We start from the raw sequence: 20000 nt of genomic DNA on the forward strand, positions 1-20000 counted from the left end.
TCTCCCCCTCTCTCTCTCTCTCTCTCTCTCTCTCTCCCTTAAAAAATGTTACATAGGGAGAAGAGATTTTGACAGGGAGATGTGAGGGAGAAGATATTTAACTCCTTAAGCAACTTGTGAGCACAGTAGCGATTAGTGTATTACAATTCCAGTTTTAAGACCTAAAAAAATTAGGGGGAAACATAATGGGTTGACAACTGTATTTTTTTTCTGTAAGCCCCGTAGATCCATCACTTGTTTATACTAATTAGTAATCTTACGCGTTTTGTGAGACATAATCCTTTTCTCTTGAGAAGTTGGAATATACGTACTTCACTGAAAGTTATGAAAATTCTATAAATGATTCAAAGAACTAATATATAAACAAATCTATTCAGTACTCCATTATTATTTTTACGAATGGTGACAGAAGAATATCGAATGAACCTATGATATTTCATTATCATACATGTCTTCTTTAAGTTAATCATGAGTTCTTGAAAGAGAAATGCGTATTACAATCAAATATCCTTCTCATAAAATTGCTTTGGTAAATGAGTATAGATCATATTGGAAAAAGGTCCTTGTCTGTCAAATATTTTTTTTTTTGTTTAGCTTACATGCACATTAAAATATAATCCCGATGATACCGTATATTACTCATTATTATATATAGGTATTAACTTGAAGATGTGTGTTCAAAAGATTATAAGATATAATGCATGTCATATCAAATTTTGGACATGGATATATGAAGAAATATGACAGAAAACAAATAATCATATGAATGGCCAATATAGTACTATAATTAAAAAGGTATTGGTTGACACATTGGACGTGGAAGTACATTATCATAAAAAGTTCCTGAAATGTAAATTGATGTAAAAGTCGAATCATTTAAACCGCCCGGCTTTCCGAACATCGTGCCTTATGGGTAGCATTCCCTGCTGCGTTCCAATATTATGGTTGAACAAAACTTTAAAGATTACAAGAGACTGCTTACAAGTATTAACGCATAAAATATGTAATAAAATAGTATTTGAGGAGAAATTTATAAGTGTTGTGAAAAATATATACAGAATTCGATATTCTATAAATGTAAACAACCTTTCTCAAGAATTTAGTGTTCCTCGTGAAGTGTGGGGAGGAAAGGCAAATAATGGCGAGAGGAAGAGGATATTACACAAATTAATGCATTTTATACATCAGAAGGCAACCTTTCATCGTAAGTGTGTGAGAAAAAGGTTCATTAAGTATGCCTGAATGAAAGATGAGTAAAATTCCGCCGCCGGGATAAGGTAAGGAGGCGAAATCAGCCAAACAAGGACTTGGAGTCGAGTAAAAATCTTGCTCCTTCGTCAGCCAGGTCGTCGGAAGGGAGGAACTACCGACCCAAGAATCCCTCCCTCGTTTCCCTTCCCTCTTTTTCTCCCCTTGGCATTTCCCATTCATGAATGAGGGAGATAATGCGTGGGAAAGTAGGTAGTAGGAGCTAAAACCCTGAGAATGCTTGCCCTCCAGTGCAAAGGAGAGACTTGACGTTTTTAGACTTGGCATTTGGATTTCGTGGGGATTTTGAAAAGATTTTACTCATTTCTTAAACTTTCGGTCTCATCGGGGGTGTAGGCCTATCAACTCATCTGTTTTAGATCGGAGGGAAATTGCAATGGTCAAATCGAGAGAGGTTTTGTTATGAAGTCTAATGGGAATTCCAAACTCTCACTACTCAGGTGGATTTCCACTCCTGTGTTGATTATTTGTTTACAAATGTGTGGTTGCACTGAGTGTAGTTGGTATCCAGTCAGTTGCTATACTCTTCAGCCTTTGCATGAATTTGAAGGAATGATTTTGGTAAATGAAATAGGTCTGCCCTTTTAGATGCAATCTTGGAACATTGTTGCCTACATACTCATTCATGTCATGTGATAATCATAGTAAGCCTAATGCTTAGGCAAATATTCAGAATAGGACCATGCAAAGTCAAAAATAATTATAATAATAAAGTAAAAGGAAAAAGAACAATTTAATAGCCGTAGAGAAATCCAAAAAAACACTTAAGATAGTACTGTAGGTATAAGATTTGTAAAGGTAAGGCCACACCTGGAGCCCCTGCAGATCCATGCTCACGAAACTGTGTATAGCAAATCTCCACCATGCGTTTTTTAAATAGGTAAAGCTTTTCATTTATCATAGAATGTCTACTAAGTCCTGAAGTGCTGAATTTATGTGGGGGCGGTTGTTTGGCCTTTCTAGAGTGCAAAATGTGGAGGCCATAGCGTTGCTTCTGAACAGTTACCAATCCCTACAAAAGATGTCTTATATAAAACACAAGTTATGAATAGTGTAGATTATGTATGTGCCATTGCTTTTTCTTAGATTAGGAAATTTAAAGGATAATGATATTATTCAAAGTGGCAAATGATACTACCTATCAGTCAAAAGAGTTGAAGATGAGATAAGAACATACAATCTAATTGATATGTATTTTATTAGATAAGAATAGCTTAGTTAAGGTCAGGAACATTAAGTTAAGTTTTTCTATAGCACATTTGTTGACAGTCCATACAATTGATGCAAATGCTATGGCACAGAAACTAGCGCTATGGTGCCACAGCTGTAGCCATTGCCAACATTATGTTGATAGGAAATCTTAAAAAGGGGAGTGTATTTGAAATGCAGTGGAATAATTATTTGAGTGGTAGCCACTAAGCCATGCTAAAATACTATATTCACAGGCATTTATACTAAATATTTTAGTATAGGTAAATTCCTTGTGAAGTATACTATTCAAATACTCATATAGTATATGCTTTTAAACACCCATGTGCCACCATAACCTGAATAGAAATTATTGCTTATCTTACATAGCCCTATGCATTCTCAATCAGAATAACTCAGTTGAATGGGTAAATGTAAGTAAAATTTTAGGAAAGACATATAAATGCATGCGTTTTTATTTTGCATCATGTTCGTACTAAGCCAGTAGACCAGCAACAGTTTGACAGTGTGTTTGGGCATCTTTGTCTTTTTTCATGGGTTGCTTAAAAATACAAGACACCTGCCGTCTAGCCTGTAGAACATTTATACCAATTTATCATTAACCCGTTGCCAACGGAGGATAGATTTGCTTACACAGGCTTCAGGATGAGTTTTATTTCTGATCGAGGCAGCTTCTGCAACAACATTTGATTTTTCGCACTCAATTTTAGTCACTCATTGTAGAGCTAGATCCATTTTTGTGTTTTGTTTTTTTGTGTGTTTTACTGTTTTTAGAAATTTATATCTGTCATATCACAGGTTCCATCAATTCTGCAGTTGACTAAAATTGTAGTTCAGGATCCTTATCAACTCATTTTTTTTTTCTTTATACTCAATATGATAGAAGTATTACTGTTTTAGGGAGGAACAAAAAGCAACTTTATTTTTTCGTATTTGTGTGCTGTCACGAACAAACACGAAACTTATAACCATCCAAAATGAAGAGGTAGGGAAGAGGAAGGAAACTTGTGCTTTTGACAGTGAGTGCCACAATAAAAGGCATCCCTGCTGGCACAGTGGCACATTGTAGGCATTAGGCATGGTGTGAATCACCGTCCTCCTCTCGTTCTGCCTGCACATCTTTCATCTGCGGTACTTTAGAGCAAGAGGTCGGCAACTTGCGATGTGCCATCCCCCTATAGAGATAGTGCTTGCTAGAGACCGTAGATGGGTGCCATTCAAGGTTCTCTCTCCTGCTGGTGCTAGAAGAAAGTGGTGCCATCTAGGTTTTGGAAGTGAGTTGAAACCCATTTTGCTTAACCCTTTCCCGACGGGGCACGCGCTACGGGAAAACCCCTATGCCGGTCAATTGCAATATTGCATTGTAATCGTCACACTGGCATGACGCCCCGGCATCGGGAGTTTGGCTGTGTCACATGAGTGACACAGCCATGGCAGTTATAATAATTATGACTGCAATTGTTAGCATCACTCACTTATCACTCATAGCACAATAAAATAACATAGTGATCCAAAATCCCCGAACATCATAACACCCATTGTCAGGCAAAAGCTCCTGTGCCATGTATGACGAAAAAATGTCATCCGTTGTTAACGGGTTAAATGAGGAACCAGTCTGAGCTCTGTTCTGCCTAAGTTAATGTAGGGGAGGTGTATTGGTATTTTCTGGGGCAGCAGAAACTGGAAATTGGGATGACTTTGTTGTTAGATATTTAAATTAAACATCCAGTGATTTAAGTGATCATTTTCACCTATTTTCAGAGAGGATGACCAGGTTCCTTATTTGATGATTGATGGACACTCCATAAGATCTGTCATGCCAGAATGTAACAAAAGCAAGGCATTCGCTTAAGTCACTACACGTATCAGTATGTTTTACCTTTGGCCTTTTTTTATTATAAAATTTCAACATCTTCAGCATTGTTAGAAATATTCCATCTTTGATTGAGGTTTTAAGACTTGTTGAAGTTTCAAATTACCGTAAATCAGAATTACACTTCTTCCTGGCGGGTCAACACACACAAAAGATCTGGTATGGTGAGGTTTATCAAAGAGGTTTATTACTGACCAGGGTAGAGATTTGCTTGAGTTTTGTGCAAAAGTCCATTAGAACATTAATGTATATGTATTTCAATTTAAGGAAAAGGTCTATTTAGAAATGTCTTGGGTATTGACATAACTACCGTATCATTTACAGATAGTAAATATGAATCATTGCATATGTGAGAAGACATGAAAAGTTTTTGCTGAGTCTGTAGAGTTGCAGCTGAAGGGTTAACCCACATGGCATCTGGACTTACATAGTTGCAGCCATGTACAGCTCCAAGAGTGTGCTGAGTCATGGCTGTTCTATAGAGGTTACACAAACCCAAATCAGTAACCTTTATATTCATATTATTTATAAGTAGCATATATATATATATATATATATATATATATATATATATATATATATATATATATATATATATATATATATATATATATATATATATACACATATACATATACATATACATATACATATACATATATATATACACATATATATTACTTTACTATTATGGTATTTTTGAGTAGGCAGAGAGATGATTTGATAGAGAAAATGGGGGCAAGGGAAAAAAGAAAGAAGTATAGAGTAAGGGTTAAAAAAAGAGTGATAAGAGAAAAGGGTTATTGAAAAAGATAGGGGAGGGGAGTGTGTGGGTGAGGGAGTGAGTGAGTTAATTAGTGAGTGAGTAATTGAATGAATGAAACCGTGTTCTGCACATTTATGTTAATAAATGTATGTGTACCTGTATGCTGGATTGTGGCATGTGTCAGCTGGGTGGGAGGTGGTGGCGGTTCAGGGGAGAGTATAGGAGGTAATCAAGTCCAGAACAGAACCTTGACATCCTCAAAGCAGGAACTGGGAGCAGAGCTTAGTATATTCACCACTTACTCTACTTTGTCTCTCACACTTAGTTCACCAATCAAAATCTAGTGTGAATACTTAATATAAAAGGGTCAGTTGTTGAAGGCTTATTGACCATAGCAGTGGCCTCAGACGTTATTGATGTCATGCAAGGTTCAGGATAAGGTAACTCTATATTGTGAGTGTATGCATATGCCTATGTGTAGGTGGAGTGCTTGGGTTTGTGACTATTGTTTTTGTTGACATGAAGTCTGTATATGCAGTGAGTGAATATGTATTTGAAATGTATGATATATGTGATTTTGTAAATTTATTATATTTCTACACTATGTATATACTGTGTCACCTGTATATATTTATTGAAGCATGTTTTAAGCCATTGATGCAAGTGTTAACTATGATTTTGTATTATTGTTTTTCAATACTTTGATGGTTCTACAAACACTTTGTCACCAATGAGTCAGCACTGTTAGACTTACCTGACCTTATTTGTTTTAATTTTTTGTCATATTCTTATTGTTACTATTATTGACATTATTATTACTACTTGTAGTAGTAGAGTTATTATTGTTATTATTATTATTATTATTATTATTATTATTATTATTATTATCATCATCATTTAGTGTTAATAACAATAATAATAATAATGAAGATGAAAACTTTTTTTCCTGAAACCTCAAGGAAAGATAGGCCTGCTCATTAACTGCTTGGTGACTATGTACTTGATCCATCTATATAAAAGAAAGAAAAAAACAACAACATTGTACATGCATGCATTCCTTGTGCTAATAGGTTGACTTCCTTAATTTTATCCAAGATTTGATAAAAGACATTGGTACGGCAAGTCCAGCTTTATGGAATGTAGCAGTAGTTGAATGTCACTATTGAGCTGAAGTAAAGAGGTTTATTTGTTTGCTTATCTGCTTTTGATAAACATGATTGGAATTGCAGTAGAGTATGTAGATTAGGATAAAAAAATTTATATTTGTTCTTTTTTTACCTCACTGGATTTGGTGCATAGGCTAGTGTAGTTTGTATGAAGCAATTGCCTACTAGTAATAGTAATTTACAGAAGGCCTGTAATAAATGGGTAGGTGGTTGAGTAACTTTTTATTTTTTTGTGCATTCTTTATAGCTTTATTCAAATGCACACGCAAATATATATGAGTGAGTGTGTGCGTGTGTGTGCTTGTGCGTGTGTGTGCTTGTGCGTGTGTGTGCTTGTGCGTGTGTGTGCTTGTGCGTGTGTGTGCTTGTGCTTGTGCGTGTGTGTGAGTGTGTGAGTGTGTGAGTGTGTGTGTGAGTGTGTGAGTGTGTGTGTGTGTGTGTGTGTGTGTGTGTGTGTGTGTGTGTGTGTGTGTGTGTGTGTGTGAGTGAGTGAGTGAGTGAGTGAGTGTGTGTGTGTGTGTGTGTGTGTGTGTGTGTGTGTGTGTGTGTGTGTGTGTGTGTATGTGTGTGTGTGTACATATGTACAGTTGGAGGCAAAAATCATATTCCACACTCCTGGACACCTTCACTAGCCCGTAATTATCTTTCGGTGCAGCAGGGTAGATGGGGTAAGAGGGATGGAGGAATGGGAGTCACAGCAGTGGCTGTTGGGCAAGGAGAGTGGGGAGAGGGTGATGCTCGGTAAGGGGGTTAAAGGCAGACCCCTTTCCTTTTTTTACCATAAATTCAGAATGTGAAATGTTTTATTTTCGTTAGGTAATACCCTATCATATGCATGATATATTGTAGATGGTTGTTTGATGATGACATGTAAGAATTGGATTACTAGATATCTATCATGATTATGGTAATAACAATCTGTTTTTACTATTCCTTTTTTTTTTTCTCAAACTTTGTTGCTCACTTGTATTCCCATTGCAGTTCTACTCTAATTGATAATGATATAAAACATTTAATATGACATGCTGTTCTCATTGATTTGATGGAATGTAGGTAATTATGTTATAATAGCTCCTGAATTGGCTTTGTATAATCATAGGAGTACTCAATGCATCCATTTGATTTATATGTTCCTATTTTTCACACAGTGAATTTACACAAGCTAAGTTATAACCTTCCTTAACAGTATTTTATTTCATTTGTGTAGGCTTATGAATTAGATCTGCTATAAAATTTTATAAATGTTAGGATTAGTAAATAGCCTTGAATGGTTGGCTGGTTCCTTCACCTCTCATACTATGCTTTGGCTTTGTTTGAACCCAGTTATTAACCCTTTCCCGACGGGGCACTCGCTACGCGAAGACCCCTATGCTGGGCGATTGCAATATTGCATTGAAATCGTCACACTGGCATGACACCCCGGCATCGGGAGTTTGGCTGTGTCACACAAGTGTGACGCACCGTCGTCATAGGGTTAACTGTTGAGATTTACCTATTTCCTATATTTTACAGATTGGTTTATATTATTATCTTTGCTGTTTTTGATACTGTCTTTATTGAATGTAACTTGCCATGATATATTTGGATCTGATATTTTGCATTATATTAACTTTTATAAGGAGAGTTAGAGGGAGTGAATAATGTAATATATGAAGGAGTAGTCAGTGCGAGAGCCCTTTGCTTTACTTTTTATCTTTAATTCCGGGCTTTTAATGTTAAACACTAATTGGTTGGTGCAGTGCAGAACCCAATCAATTATTTGCCCCCCCCTGCTCATACACTCACACGCACACACACACACACACACACACACACACACACTCACTCACTCACTCACTCACTCACTCACTCACTCACTCACTCACTCACTCACTCACTCACTCACTCACTCACTCACGCACTCACTCTCCCTCGCTCCCTCACTCACTCACTCACTCACTCTCCCTCGCTCCCTCACTCCCTCACTCTCCCTCGCTCCCTCACTCTCCCTCGCTCCCTCACTCTCCCTCGCTCCCTCACTCTCCCTCGCTCTCCCTCGCTCCCTCATTCCCTCATTCCCTCACTCTCTCTCTCTCTCTCTCTCTCTCTCTCTCTCTCTCTCTCTCTCTCTCTCTCTCTCTCTCTCTCTCTCTCTCTCTCTCTCTCTCTCTCTCTCTCTCTCTCTCTCTCTCTCTCTCTCTCTCTCTCTCTCTCTCTCTCTCTCTCTCTCTCTCTCTCTCTCTCTCTCTCTCTCACTTGTGCACATGTGCTTACTAAATGGTTAGATATGCAATAATGTATATGGTCACTTCAGTTTTCAAGATAATCAAAATTTGGAAAAAGAAATGTGGTATAGATGTAATATTTTACAAATTTCAGAGTCAGGTCTTCTCTTATATATATATACATTGCTTTCAGTTAAAAATTAAAATAAAATAAAACAAAGGAGTCTTGGGCATGAGTGTGTGTTGGTGGGTGCATACATGCGTGTCGGTGGGTGCATGCGTGCATGTGGGTAGGTGAATGCATGTGTGTGGATGGGTGCATGCATGTGTATGGATGGGTCCATGTGTGTATGCATGTATGTGGGTGTGGGCATAGGCAAGAAAATGTTTGTCTATGCATATAGTAGAGAGAGAGAGAGGGTGGGGGGGCATACATATGAAAATGTTGGTGTACATGTATCTATCTGTCCCATATGTGTTCATGTTTATTTTGTTTTTATTATTCATTATTTTTGTATTATTATTATTTTTGTTTTTATTATTATTACTGCCATTTTTAACTTTGAGTTGATTTTAGTATTGAAAAAAATAAAATAGAATTGTAAAAATATGCCTTGTGCAAGTCTGCTTAGTGTTACTTTGAAAATCCTGTTCCAGTTGTGCTTTCAAAACATTTCTTAGATATATATACATAACTAGCCAATTCATTTTATTAACTCTTCCTCAAGTTCATTCTAGCCAGGTTTAGCATTGATCTGTGGAGTAAGTGATAATTTGTTCACTGCTTTTATAGTAAATGAAACTTTAAACCATCAAAGAAGGACAGTCTCGCTATAATCAAGTTGCCTTTTGTTAGGTCACACACTGCTAGTTTGGTGATTTCATTTGTTACTGAATATGCTGCCATGTTCCTGCAGCATTTATGCACAAAAGTATGAGAAAATAAGACCATACTCTTGGCTGCCAGGACAGTCTTGACATCTGTTGACCATTGGTTAAGAATCATAGTTTATATTAGTTTGATAAGTTTGTTTACTGCAAAACTTTTTGATATTTCAAACATTGATATAATACAATAAATTAAGTTGTGGGAATGATGCCAAAAGAATTAGAGCTGATACTTCAATGTATTTTGTTTTTGTTGCACTTCGGAATAGTTAACAGGGGTGATTGGTATTTGAAAAGAGAAAAGGATAAGGATAAGATTCCCTTTTATGGAAATTTGTCTAAAATATCTTTGGAATTAACATTTTATTATAACATTCAGTAAAGAAAAGGTGTATTTAACAAGCTACATTTATTTAAATAGATTAAAGTAAGTGCACTAAGCCTATATATTTTCATAATACTGTAAATCACCAGTGTTAGCTTCAGGGGGATATTAACATAGCATATAGTACACTTTTGATATATTCATAATTGTCTTATTTTCTTAACTAATTAAAAGAACCTTCATTTCTTCAGAAAGGAAATATAGTGAGTGAAATGATATAGTATAAAATATAGTGATTGAAATTATATATTATAGAAATTAAGGTACACCTAGCATTGATGAAATTTTGGGGAATACCCTTATTTTACTTTTCTTAAGTCCTTGTTCTTACCATTAAAAAATGTTGACAGGTTAGAATAGATTTGACAATAGATTTTTTTTGACAAGTGAAGTCCAATAGGATTCAGAATCATGATGCTTTAGTAAAAGTAACTCGGCGAGAGGTTTAGTTGAGTCAGGTTCTTGGTCGCTGCACCCGGTGTAGTTCAAGGCCCAGCAAAGAAGAAGGATGTCTGCATCAGGCAGCTGCATCCTCTTAAGAGGTTCTAGTATTTCTACATCTAAGGCATCCACAAGGATTGATATGGCTGGCAAGGTTATAACCAAGATCCTGCCTCTCTTTCTCTCTCCATTATGTAAGCAAGGCCAGTGCTTTTATCCCTACTAACTGGTCATGGGGCTAGGAGCCAATTCTGTGGTGTAACTTTGTTGACTCTTGCAGGTGACACAACACAGCATGAACTATACTTGATAGTAAAGATTCATGTATTTATTTTGTGTGTGTGTGTGTGTGTGTGTGTGTGTGTGTGTGTGTGTGTGTGTGTGTGTGTGTGTGTGTGTGTGTGTGTGTGTGTGTGGGTGGTGTGTGTGTGTGTGTGTGTGTGTGTGTGTGTGTGTGTGTGTGTGTGTGTGTGTGTGTGTGTGTGTGTGTGTGTGTGTGTGTGTGTGTGTGTGTGTGTGTGTGTGTGTGAGTGAGTGAGTAAATGAGTTTTTGTCTTTGAGAGTGTGTGAGAGAGTGAATGTGTGTGTGTGTGTGTGTGTGTATGTGTGTGTGTGTATGTGTGTGTGTGTGTGTGTGTGTGTGTGTGTGTGTGTGTGTGTGTGTGTGTGTGTGTGTGTGTTTGTTCGTATAAAAATTGAAAGAGAGAGAGAGAGAGAGAGAGAGAGAGAGAGAGAGAGAGAGAGAGGGAGGGAGGGAGGGAGGGAGGGAGGGAGGGAGGGAGGGAGGGGATCACTTTTTCATTTTACTTTCTGAAGAGGAAGTACTTCAAAATGGAAGACTTTTACATCTTTATTTTGGATGTCATATTTATTTTTCTTTACATATTACTGTGTTTACTTATGTTTTGTGTGTACATGCGTGCTTGTTTATGTTTGTTTTTTAGTAATATTTATAATGATAGTAATAATTATAGTAGTTGTAATAGTAATGATAATGATGAAATAGTAATAATGATAATAATAGTAATAATTTTTTTTTTGTGTGTGTAATGATGATAATAACAATAGAGATACAAGTATTTCATTAAACTTTATTTGCACAGTTATCTAAATATGAATAAGGTCAGTAGGTTCATTTTTTTGTTGTTTTTTTGTTTAAAACAGTCAACATTTGATCAAGGGACAGCAAAATGTTTGTTTTGAATCAGTTTGACAGACTTTATTATATATTGTATGTCTGATGGTCCAACCATAAAAAAATGTTGAAATTATCAAAGGATGTTGTGAAAGAGCATAATTGAAAATAGATTATTTTAATTAGTTCATTACCTGTCAAAAATCAGTAATAAACAATTTTTTTAAGAAATGTCTTTTCCATCATTTTCCCATCACCACTTCAGGGTTATGCATGCTTGACAATCAGATACAGGATATATAGCAATGTCTGTGTAACTCTGACATTTCATGCAGGATGTGTAATGTGAATTGTGCAAGGCTCATGCACTTGGAAAAGACAAGAAGTTTTCTAACAGAAGTTTGGGATATATTAACATGTTAGATTAGAGTATTATATGTGTAAGATACAATTGCTTCTTATTAGATAACTGAATCAAACACTAAAGAGGAAAGCCTTGGCTTTTATAGAATACTTTACCAGGATAACTTTCCATCATGCTCAACTTTTAGGAATATTTGAAGTATGTAAGGAGAGCATATTTTGCAATGTTCACTTTTTTTTTTTTTTTAATTAAGGCAGTGTATAATCTACTTGATTACTGCTTGGCCTTTTGTGGCACCACAACCACCTCATATTAATTGTCTGCCACAGCTGATTTGTATTACATAGGATATTTTGCATCTGCAAAAGACCTTGAGTAATCTAAGTTTATTTTAAAAATCTGATGCGCAGGCCAGAAATTGCCAGACTAACCTTCTAAGGTTTAATCAATGCTGTTTTTTGAGAAATATTGCTTGTCTTGAAGATTACTTTAGCAAGGAAAGGATTTGAATATTGGGAAAATCTCTTTTGTGTGTAGGGGGGATGGTATGTGTGTCTGTATTTGTATGTGTCTGCAGTTAGAGTCCTGTATTGTAATTACATACCAAACAACATAACATACTCGGGTTAGGTCCAACCGATGTTGGGCAACTTTTGGTGATGTCTGTGGGAAGTCCGTTCTGCTCGTCACCCAGACGATGAACCTGACATTGTTAACAAAGTACAATGTTTCCCTAGGTCCACCAGACACAACAGATACTAAGACATATGTAATGTTTGATGACATTTACACAAACTTTCAGGCCAGAGATTGATAGTAAAATAGCTTCAGAACTTTGAAAAACAAATACAGCATCAATGTGTCCATTCCCTTAAAACTCAGTCATGAGATGGTCAGCAAGATTTCCAACAGATGGCACAACAATGTTAGTACATCCCAGCTCTCCAATGCTTAAACTGTTTGCTGTATTTGTCTTTCAAACATCTACCTTAAATATCTGGCCAGAAAAAATTTGGTACATGATATGAAACATTGTTACAGTAACTAGACAGTCAGCAAAGTGTTGGATCCAGTGTGTGGCAGATGGTTATTACTAATAAATTATATATTTGAGTGTTGTATATTACAGGAGATATTTATTTGCTTGTCCTGTTTCATACCCTTTCTGGAAGTTTTTCTTCACCACAAAAAGGTTACCATTTGATAAAACATTCACATAGAACCTAGTAAAAGAATGAAATCAGTGTTAAAGGTTATACAAGTTCTTGCAGTGACATTTAATGCTGTAATCGACCCCAAATGTCACCAATATAGCTGCATTGGAAATAGCCGACGGGTGAATGTTTATGATTGATGTTAAGAAGATTTTTATTGTTGTTAATATTACCTTGTTGACTTATATCATTATTAATGTTGTTATTATTATCAATATTATCATTATTTGATTGTTTCTGCAATTACTATCAATTGTTTGGTTATGATTTTAACCAAAAACATATTATTTACTGAAAGACATGTTTTAGTTAGTCAGTAAGAGTCAAGATTTAATATATGAGAATGAGTTCTGTTATCAGTAAAGCTTGATAACAAAGAGTCCCTTTTTTTTCTTTTTTTCTTTGAGACTCAAAATATATCTCTCTAAAGAAGGTGTACAGAAATATAAAAGACAGAATCTTACTTATATTTGTCAACCATATTTTTATGTGCATATAATTAAACCTATTATTTTCTTTTCCCTTCTTTGGCAGCACAAGGCTAATGGGTGAGCCAGTGGTGAGCCCGGGTCATTCTTCACAGCTGTGGGACCAAGAAGCTAAAAGTGTCGGCCAGACATCATCCAATCAATCTGTTACTGCTGTTGGCCACCACCATCACCACCACGCTAGTGCGACCCATTCCCCTAGTTCCTTCACCACAGTCCCACACCTCTGCCATAACCGTGAGTGACAAGGCACTTCTTGCTTGTAGATAGGCTCTGGGGCCTGAAATACATTTGATGACCATGTGGGATGTGTAAATGCTTGTAAGAATGTATTTTCTGCTTACTTTATTTCTCTCTTCTATTTTATTCTCTTTTTTTCTTTTTTTCTTTTTGCTCACTTCGTCTTTTTCTATCTCTCTTACCCTTTTATTCTCTTTTTCTCTGTTTTACCCTCTCTCCCTCTCCCTCTCCCTCTCTTCCCCCTCCTCCCTCCCTTCCTCCTTCTCCCTATCTCACCCTCCTCCTCTCTGCCTCCTCTCCCACTCCGGCTTCTCCCACCCTTAACCCATTCACGCCGGGGTGATTCCGGCTCTGAATGGTCGTAATTCCGGGGTTTTCGAATGCATAAACCTAACGGCTCGAGATTCTCGGGAGCACAAGCTGCGAGCCTGGGCTACCCGCTCGCTCACCCCAAGCGCGGCCTTGCCCAGATATCTTGTCACTGGCATCTGACATAAAAAACACGAAACGTGTCAGCACGTCATCCGGCGCGAATGGGTTAAGCTGTCCTAGTTTCTTTCTTTCTTTCTCTCTCTCTTTCTCTCTCTCTCTTTCTTTCTTTCTCTCTCTTTCTCTCTCTTTCTTTCTCTCTCTCTTTCTCTCTCTCTCTTTCTTTCTCTCTCTCTCTTTCTCTCTCTCTCTCTTTCTCTCTCTTTCTCTCTCTCTCTGTGTATGTGTTTGTTTGCAAGTTATTACAAATATCTCCTTGTTTTGCTGTCTCTTGTCCTTTCCTTTCTCCTTTTCCCTCTCCTACTCCTGCTTCACCCTCTCTCCCTCCAATCCTTCTACTCTCCATTTTGCTTTCTTTGTCTCTGTCTCTCTCTTTCAGTGTGTGTGGATTTGTTTTGGTTATTATTGTGCATATATTTCTATTTGATAATGTTTCACATGAGTTCCTTCTCTTTCACAGAGGTTGTTGAGGTTGGGTGCAGCAGAGAGACTGGAACACAGCAGTGTAATTCTGAGACTGTGAAGTTAGATCGTGGAGACTCCAGTAATACTGAGGGGGCTTTCTTCCCCAGCCTCCCTCCTCAGCACCCACAGGCTATGGATGACGTTTCCCCTCCATCCGGCAGTGGAGCTTATTACAATGGTCCACAGCCCTATGTGCCAGGGGATGGATATTATGAAATACTAGGTGGTTTGGGGGGTGCCACTCCTCCCCAGTATGCCACAGCTGGAACTGGCTCAGCGTTGCCTGCAGGCCCTCCCACTCCATCCAAAGTTGAAACAAATGCTTACGTTGACACTACACACACACCTTTGACTTATGGGGAAGCGCCACCTGCCATGGACTTCAGTAGCAATCCTGCAGGCCTAAACTTTAGTGGTGCAACAGCAGGAACTTATGGCACTGCTTCTGATTATTCTGACAGCCAGGACTATTCTCAAGCTGCTGCCAATCCACTCAGTCTACTTAGCGATGTAGCATTAGGAGGAGATGCAAGCAGTAGCAGTGGCAGCCATAGTGGAAGCATTGGAACAGGGAGCAGTAGCAGCAGTAGTAGCAGCAGCAGTAGCAGCAGTAGCAGTAGCAGCAGTTCAAGCTCTGGCTCTTCCTCGGGAGGTAATAGTAGCTGTGAGGGAGGAGACGGCGAAGTTCGAAGAAAGCGAGTTCACAGTGCTGGTGCGGAAGGGAGTCGGGGAAAGACTCAGAGAGGCAGGATGGAGCCACGGCGAGGTGGTTGGGTCAGCGCTCACACTCTTCAGCATGATGATGATAGTGAGGATGATGATGGAGAAATGTCCTCAAGTGGTGCCAGGGGAGGTCGGCATAACAAGATAGACGATGGACCTAGTGCACCAGATTTACAATTAGATTGGGTATCATCATCAGATTCTGATTCAGACACCGATTCATGTATAGAGGTAGTGAGTGTACAGCGAGGGGCTAGAGGCAATCGTGCAGTTGATGTGGTAGATCTTACAAATGAAAGTGATGATGAGGTTTTGGTTGCTAGTGCAGGCCCAACCCTTCCATCAAGTGCAGCCTCTCATCAGGCCCCCACTTCATCTTGTGCTGTGGCTTCATCTAGTGGATATGGAATGTCACCCCTAGTAGGACGATTACCAGTAAGCACCAACGCAGCCAGTACAGGAACAACAAGTGGACCAGGAGTGTGTAGAGGCCACCATAATGCAGATGCAAATCAAGCTACCAATACTTGCTCTTGTGCTCGTGGACCAACATTAGGGTCTATAGGTCTAAGTGCCAGTGGTGCGGCAAGCTTCACAGTAGATCACCATGGCAGCTGCTACGGGGCCTGTGTATATCCTCATCACTCTCCCCACCACCACCATCACCACCACCATCACAGCCTGCCTCCTGGTCAGAGTCACCACCATCACCACCATCACTATTATCCTCCAGACTCCCCTATGTATTATTCAGCTCTCCCAGCCCATCCCTTGTTCCCTCCCTATCCACCAACCAGTTTAGCCTCCACAGCTAATTATCCAACCCACCCATCTTTGTCAAGATTGAATCCAATGCATCAAAGGATATGGCACAGCCAACAGCGATATCAAGAAATGCAACGACGTCGAATGGACCCACGTTTAAGAGATACCCTTGTCCAGCCAGGAGGCTTATTACCTGAAATGGTCCAGCATACTCATGCCGGGGCCACAGCCACCACGCTTGCACCCCATAGCACAGCTCACCAAGCCACCTCTTCCCAGCCATCAACTACCTCGGCCAGTAGTGAGCAACAGGCTCCTCCCCAGACAAGTTCCCCCTCTGTTCCTCAGCCCATGGAAATCCAGGCAGCACCAAATGCTGGCCACAATCCTACCCACATCCCACCACCACATCTCCACCATCACCCTGGATTGGATGTGCTTATGCATAGTGCACAGACACATGGGTAAGTTTTTTTTTTTATCAAGAATTTCCCTTAAATAGCACTGGACTTTATACTTTTTATTGTTATTATTATTTTTTTACTATTGATTTACCAGATACTGTAGTATGCACTTGTCAGAATATTCAGTGGATATATATATATATGTATTTATTTATTTATTTATTTATATATTTATTTATATTTATATTTATATATTTTTGTTACAGAGAGGGTGGTGGACTCCTCAACCACATATATGGAGGTACAGTGCCTCCAGCCCACATGTCTATGCCAGCAGCAGCTGCAGCGGCGGCTGCTGCAGCTGCTGCTGCATCAGTAGATCCAAGACACTTGCCAATGCCCGGATTACATATCAACTATGGGGGTGGGTCACAGCTGCCCCTGGACCTCTCCTTACCTCCAACTCTTACACCTGAACTACCACCACCACCTAGACTTACATACATACCTCAAGTAAGTATATGATATGATATTTGTTATTTAAGTGTAATGTAGTTATCATATAATTTATCATGATTAATCAATTACTATAACTATAAAAATAAATATTATTTATCCTTGATCAGTTTTTATAAAAAAAATTATAATTTAATATATTATATATATATATATAAATCAATACATATTTCATAAATGATTTAATCATATAATCTTCATCTTATTACTATTATCTTCCTCTCCTTATTAATATCTCTTTTCCTCATCCTCTCCTCTCTATTAATCTTTCCTTGTTCTTAAAATCCCTTTCTATAATTTTTCCTCTATTTCATCTTCTTATTTCTTTTAATATTCCATCTTCCTTTTCACTTATCCTTTTCCTCTTCCTCTTCCCTATCCTCCTCCTACTCCTCTTCTCCCCCCCCTCCTCTTCCTCTTCTCTTTCCTCCTCCTCCCCCTCTTCTCTTCCTTCTTCCTCCTCCCTTCTCCTCCTCCTCCCCCCCCTCCTCCTCCTTCTTCTTCTTCCTCCTCCTTCTCTTCTTCTTCTTCTTTCTCCTTTCTTATTCTTCTTTCTTCTTCGTCTTCTTCTTTCTTCTTCTTCTTCTTCTTTCTTCTTCTTTCTTCTTCTTCTTCTTCTTTCTTCTTCTTCTTCTTCTTTCTTCTCCTTCTTCATTCTCCTTTCTTCTTCTTCTTCTTCTTCTTCATTCTCCTTTCTTCTTCTTCTTCTTTCTTCTTTCTTCATCTTCTTCTTTCTCTCTCTTCTCTTCTTCTCCCTCTTTTTCTTCTTCTTCTCTTCTTCTTCTTTCTTCTTTCTCTTCCTTCTCTTCTTCTTCTTCTTCTTCTTCTCTTCTTCTCTTCTTCTTTCTTCTTCCTCCCTCTCCTCCTCCTCCTCCTCCTCCTCCTCCTCCTCCTCTCCCTCCTCCTCCTCTTCCTCCCTCCTCTCCCTCCTCCTCTCCTCCCTCTCCCTCCTCCTCCTCCTCCTCCTCCTCCTCTTCCTCCTCTTCCTCTTCCTTCTCTCCTCCTCCTCTTCCTCCTCTTCCTCTTCCTTCTCCTCCTCTTCCACCTCCTCCTCTTCCTCCTCTCTCCTCTCTCTCATCCTGATCCTCATCCTCAACTTCATCCTTATCCTAAAAATACTGAAAAACAAATTTTACATTGTGTGTATTATCAATTTTCTTTCACTTTTTGATGATTATTATATGTATTATTTTAATTACAATTTTTATTAGTATTTTGAATTCCAATTAAGTCCTCAGTAACCAGATGTGAATCTTTATGGCATATTGATTGCTGAGTAGTTTTTTTTTTTGCACTTTCACTGTTGATGGTAAATTTTTTTAATAATGGAATGAACAATAACAGCTTTATTGTCATCCTTTTATTTTTATTGAAGAACAAACCTTTTTCCTTCACCTAGTAGTGTTCAAGACTAAGCTAATTAGATTTTATTTTGGATGTTTCTCCTAAAGTTGGGTTTCCTAAGATTAGTTTAGAGTTTGGGAGAGAGAGAGTGAGTGAGTTAGTGAGTTAGAGTGAGTGTGTTAAAGTGTGTGTGTGTGTGTGTGTTTGCTTGCATTTTTGCATGTATGTATGTTTGCATGCGTAGGTGCTCGTGCACTAATCAGTCAGTCTCACATGTACGCATACACACTTACCTACCCGCTTGCCTACCTTTTGTAGTTATTTTATTCTTCTGTGCTCTCCTTTGGTGTTGCATTCTACATCTCTTATAGTCTTTATGTCTTAAAGCTGTTTCCCCTTTTCTTTATTTCATATTTTTCTTTTTTTCTTTTTTGCTGTATATTTTTCTTTATTCGTTATCTAACCGATGGGTAAAATAAGGTTCCTTTCCAGCTGCCGCTCTTCAACCGAGGATCAGCTTTCCCCCGGCTGGAAGATTACATGCGAGTGGTAGATCATCGGCGCATCCCTGTTGTGACACGTGGAGCAACACAAAATACTATAGAGCGAAATACCTTCCCTCACAAGTATAAGAAGGTAAGTTACAAAATTATTTTTGAATTGTTATTATTATTCCCCGCCACAGAAAACTATTTTTGTCATGGCTTTAGTCAAGCAGGTACTTTGTGTATTATTTTGTATTAGATCCAGGCTTCCTTTTGACTTTGCATTATTTATTTACATATTTTCTCTCATTCTTTCTTTCTTTATAGATTATGCATAGCATAGTTTTTTTTCAATTTCTATTTTAGAATAGTTTGATTTTGTCTATTAAATTTCAAGAAGTTAAGAGAAAGATCAAATGGTTGATTGCTATTTTTTGCAGATGAAACGATCTGATGTGAGTGATGATGGGCTAGAGAAATGCACCATCTGTCTGTCTGAGTTTGAAGAAGAGGAGGACGTACGGCGGCTCCCCTGCATGCATTTGTTCCACATAGAGTGCGTTGATCAGTGGCTGGCAACCAATAAGCGATGCCCCATCTGCAGGGTCGACATAGAAGCTCATCTTACCAAGGACTACACAGCAACGTCCTCCTGAGGTCAAGGCTCTAGTAAGGGTGGAATATCTTGAAATCACATCTTTGGAAGGGCAGTCAGTTTTGGTCTGATAAAAAGGAAAGAAAAATACAAATAAGTCATGGTGTCTTTTGTGAAGATAACAAGACCATGCCCCAAAGTAAGCGAGTTATGGTTCCTACTTAAAAAAAAGGAGTTGTTAGGCTTAAGTAAAATTCCACTTATAACGTTATTGGTAGGGGAAGAATTCCTACTTACTAGAGAGCTAAAAAAAATAAATAAATAAAGATTTATGTATAAACCCCTACATATCTTCAGAGCAGTGCTTTGGAGAGAATCATGATCATCTGAAAATTATGACAATACAAGACATTGTGACCTCACCCAGGTGTTGGCCTCTATGTTGTGTAAAGTAAGTTTCAACTAGACCTCCAGGTAGTGGCCAGCTTCAGGGACTTCACTCTATCAGTGTCACTACCATTGAGAGGCATTTGGCAGAGAAGAGTTGTGGTATACTTTGTAATAGATTACAT

The 20000-nt window shown here is 38.3% G+C and overlaps 1 protein-coding gene across 5 annotated transcripts in view; it reads left to right on the top strand.

Moving 5' to 3' along the window:
- Positions 1 to 19809, top strand: part of LOC122256609 (uncharacterized) — a 23894-nt gene extending 4085 nt beyond the window's left edge. Inside the window, exons 1-7 of one of the 5 annotated variants that reach the window (XM_043021416.2) lie at positions 1102 to 1204; positions 4240 to 4346; positions 13449 to 13639; positions 14592 to 16548; positions 16755 to 17001; positions 18829 to 18984; positions 19274 to 19809. In XM_043021416.2, coding sequence (XP_042877350.1) covers positions 13459 to 13639; positions 14592 to 16548; positions 16755 to 17001; positions 18829 to 18984; positions 19274 to 19489 — 2757 coding nt within the window. In that variant the 5' untranslated portion in view covers positions 1102 to 1204; positions 4240 to 4346; positions 13449 to 13458 and the 3' untranslated portion in view covers positions 19490 to 19809. Of the gene's footprint in view, positions 1 to 1101; positions 1205 to 4239; positions 4347 to 13448; positions 13640 to 14591; positions 16549 to 16754; positions 17002 to 18828; positions 18985 to 19273 lie in introns of those variants that run through there. The other 4 variants (XM_086549629.1, XM_043021414.2, XM_043021417.2 and 1 more) reach the window with 4 other exon arrangements.
- The last annotated feature ends 191 nt before the right edge of the window (positions 19810 to 20000 follow it).

Source organism: Penaeus japonicus, unplaced genomic scaffold (genome assembly GCF_977035675.1).
Source record: "Penaeus japonicus unplaced genomic scaffold, GWHDUDI00000001_assembly GWHDUDI00000022, whole genome shotgun sequence".
Classification (NCBI taxonomy): Eukaryota; Metazoa; Arthropoda; class Malacostraca; order Decapoda; family Penaeidae; genus Penaeus; species Penaeus japonicus.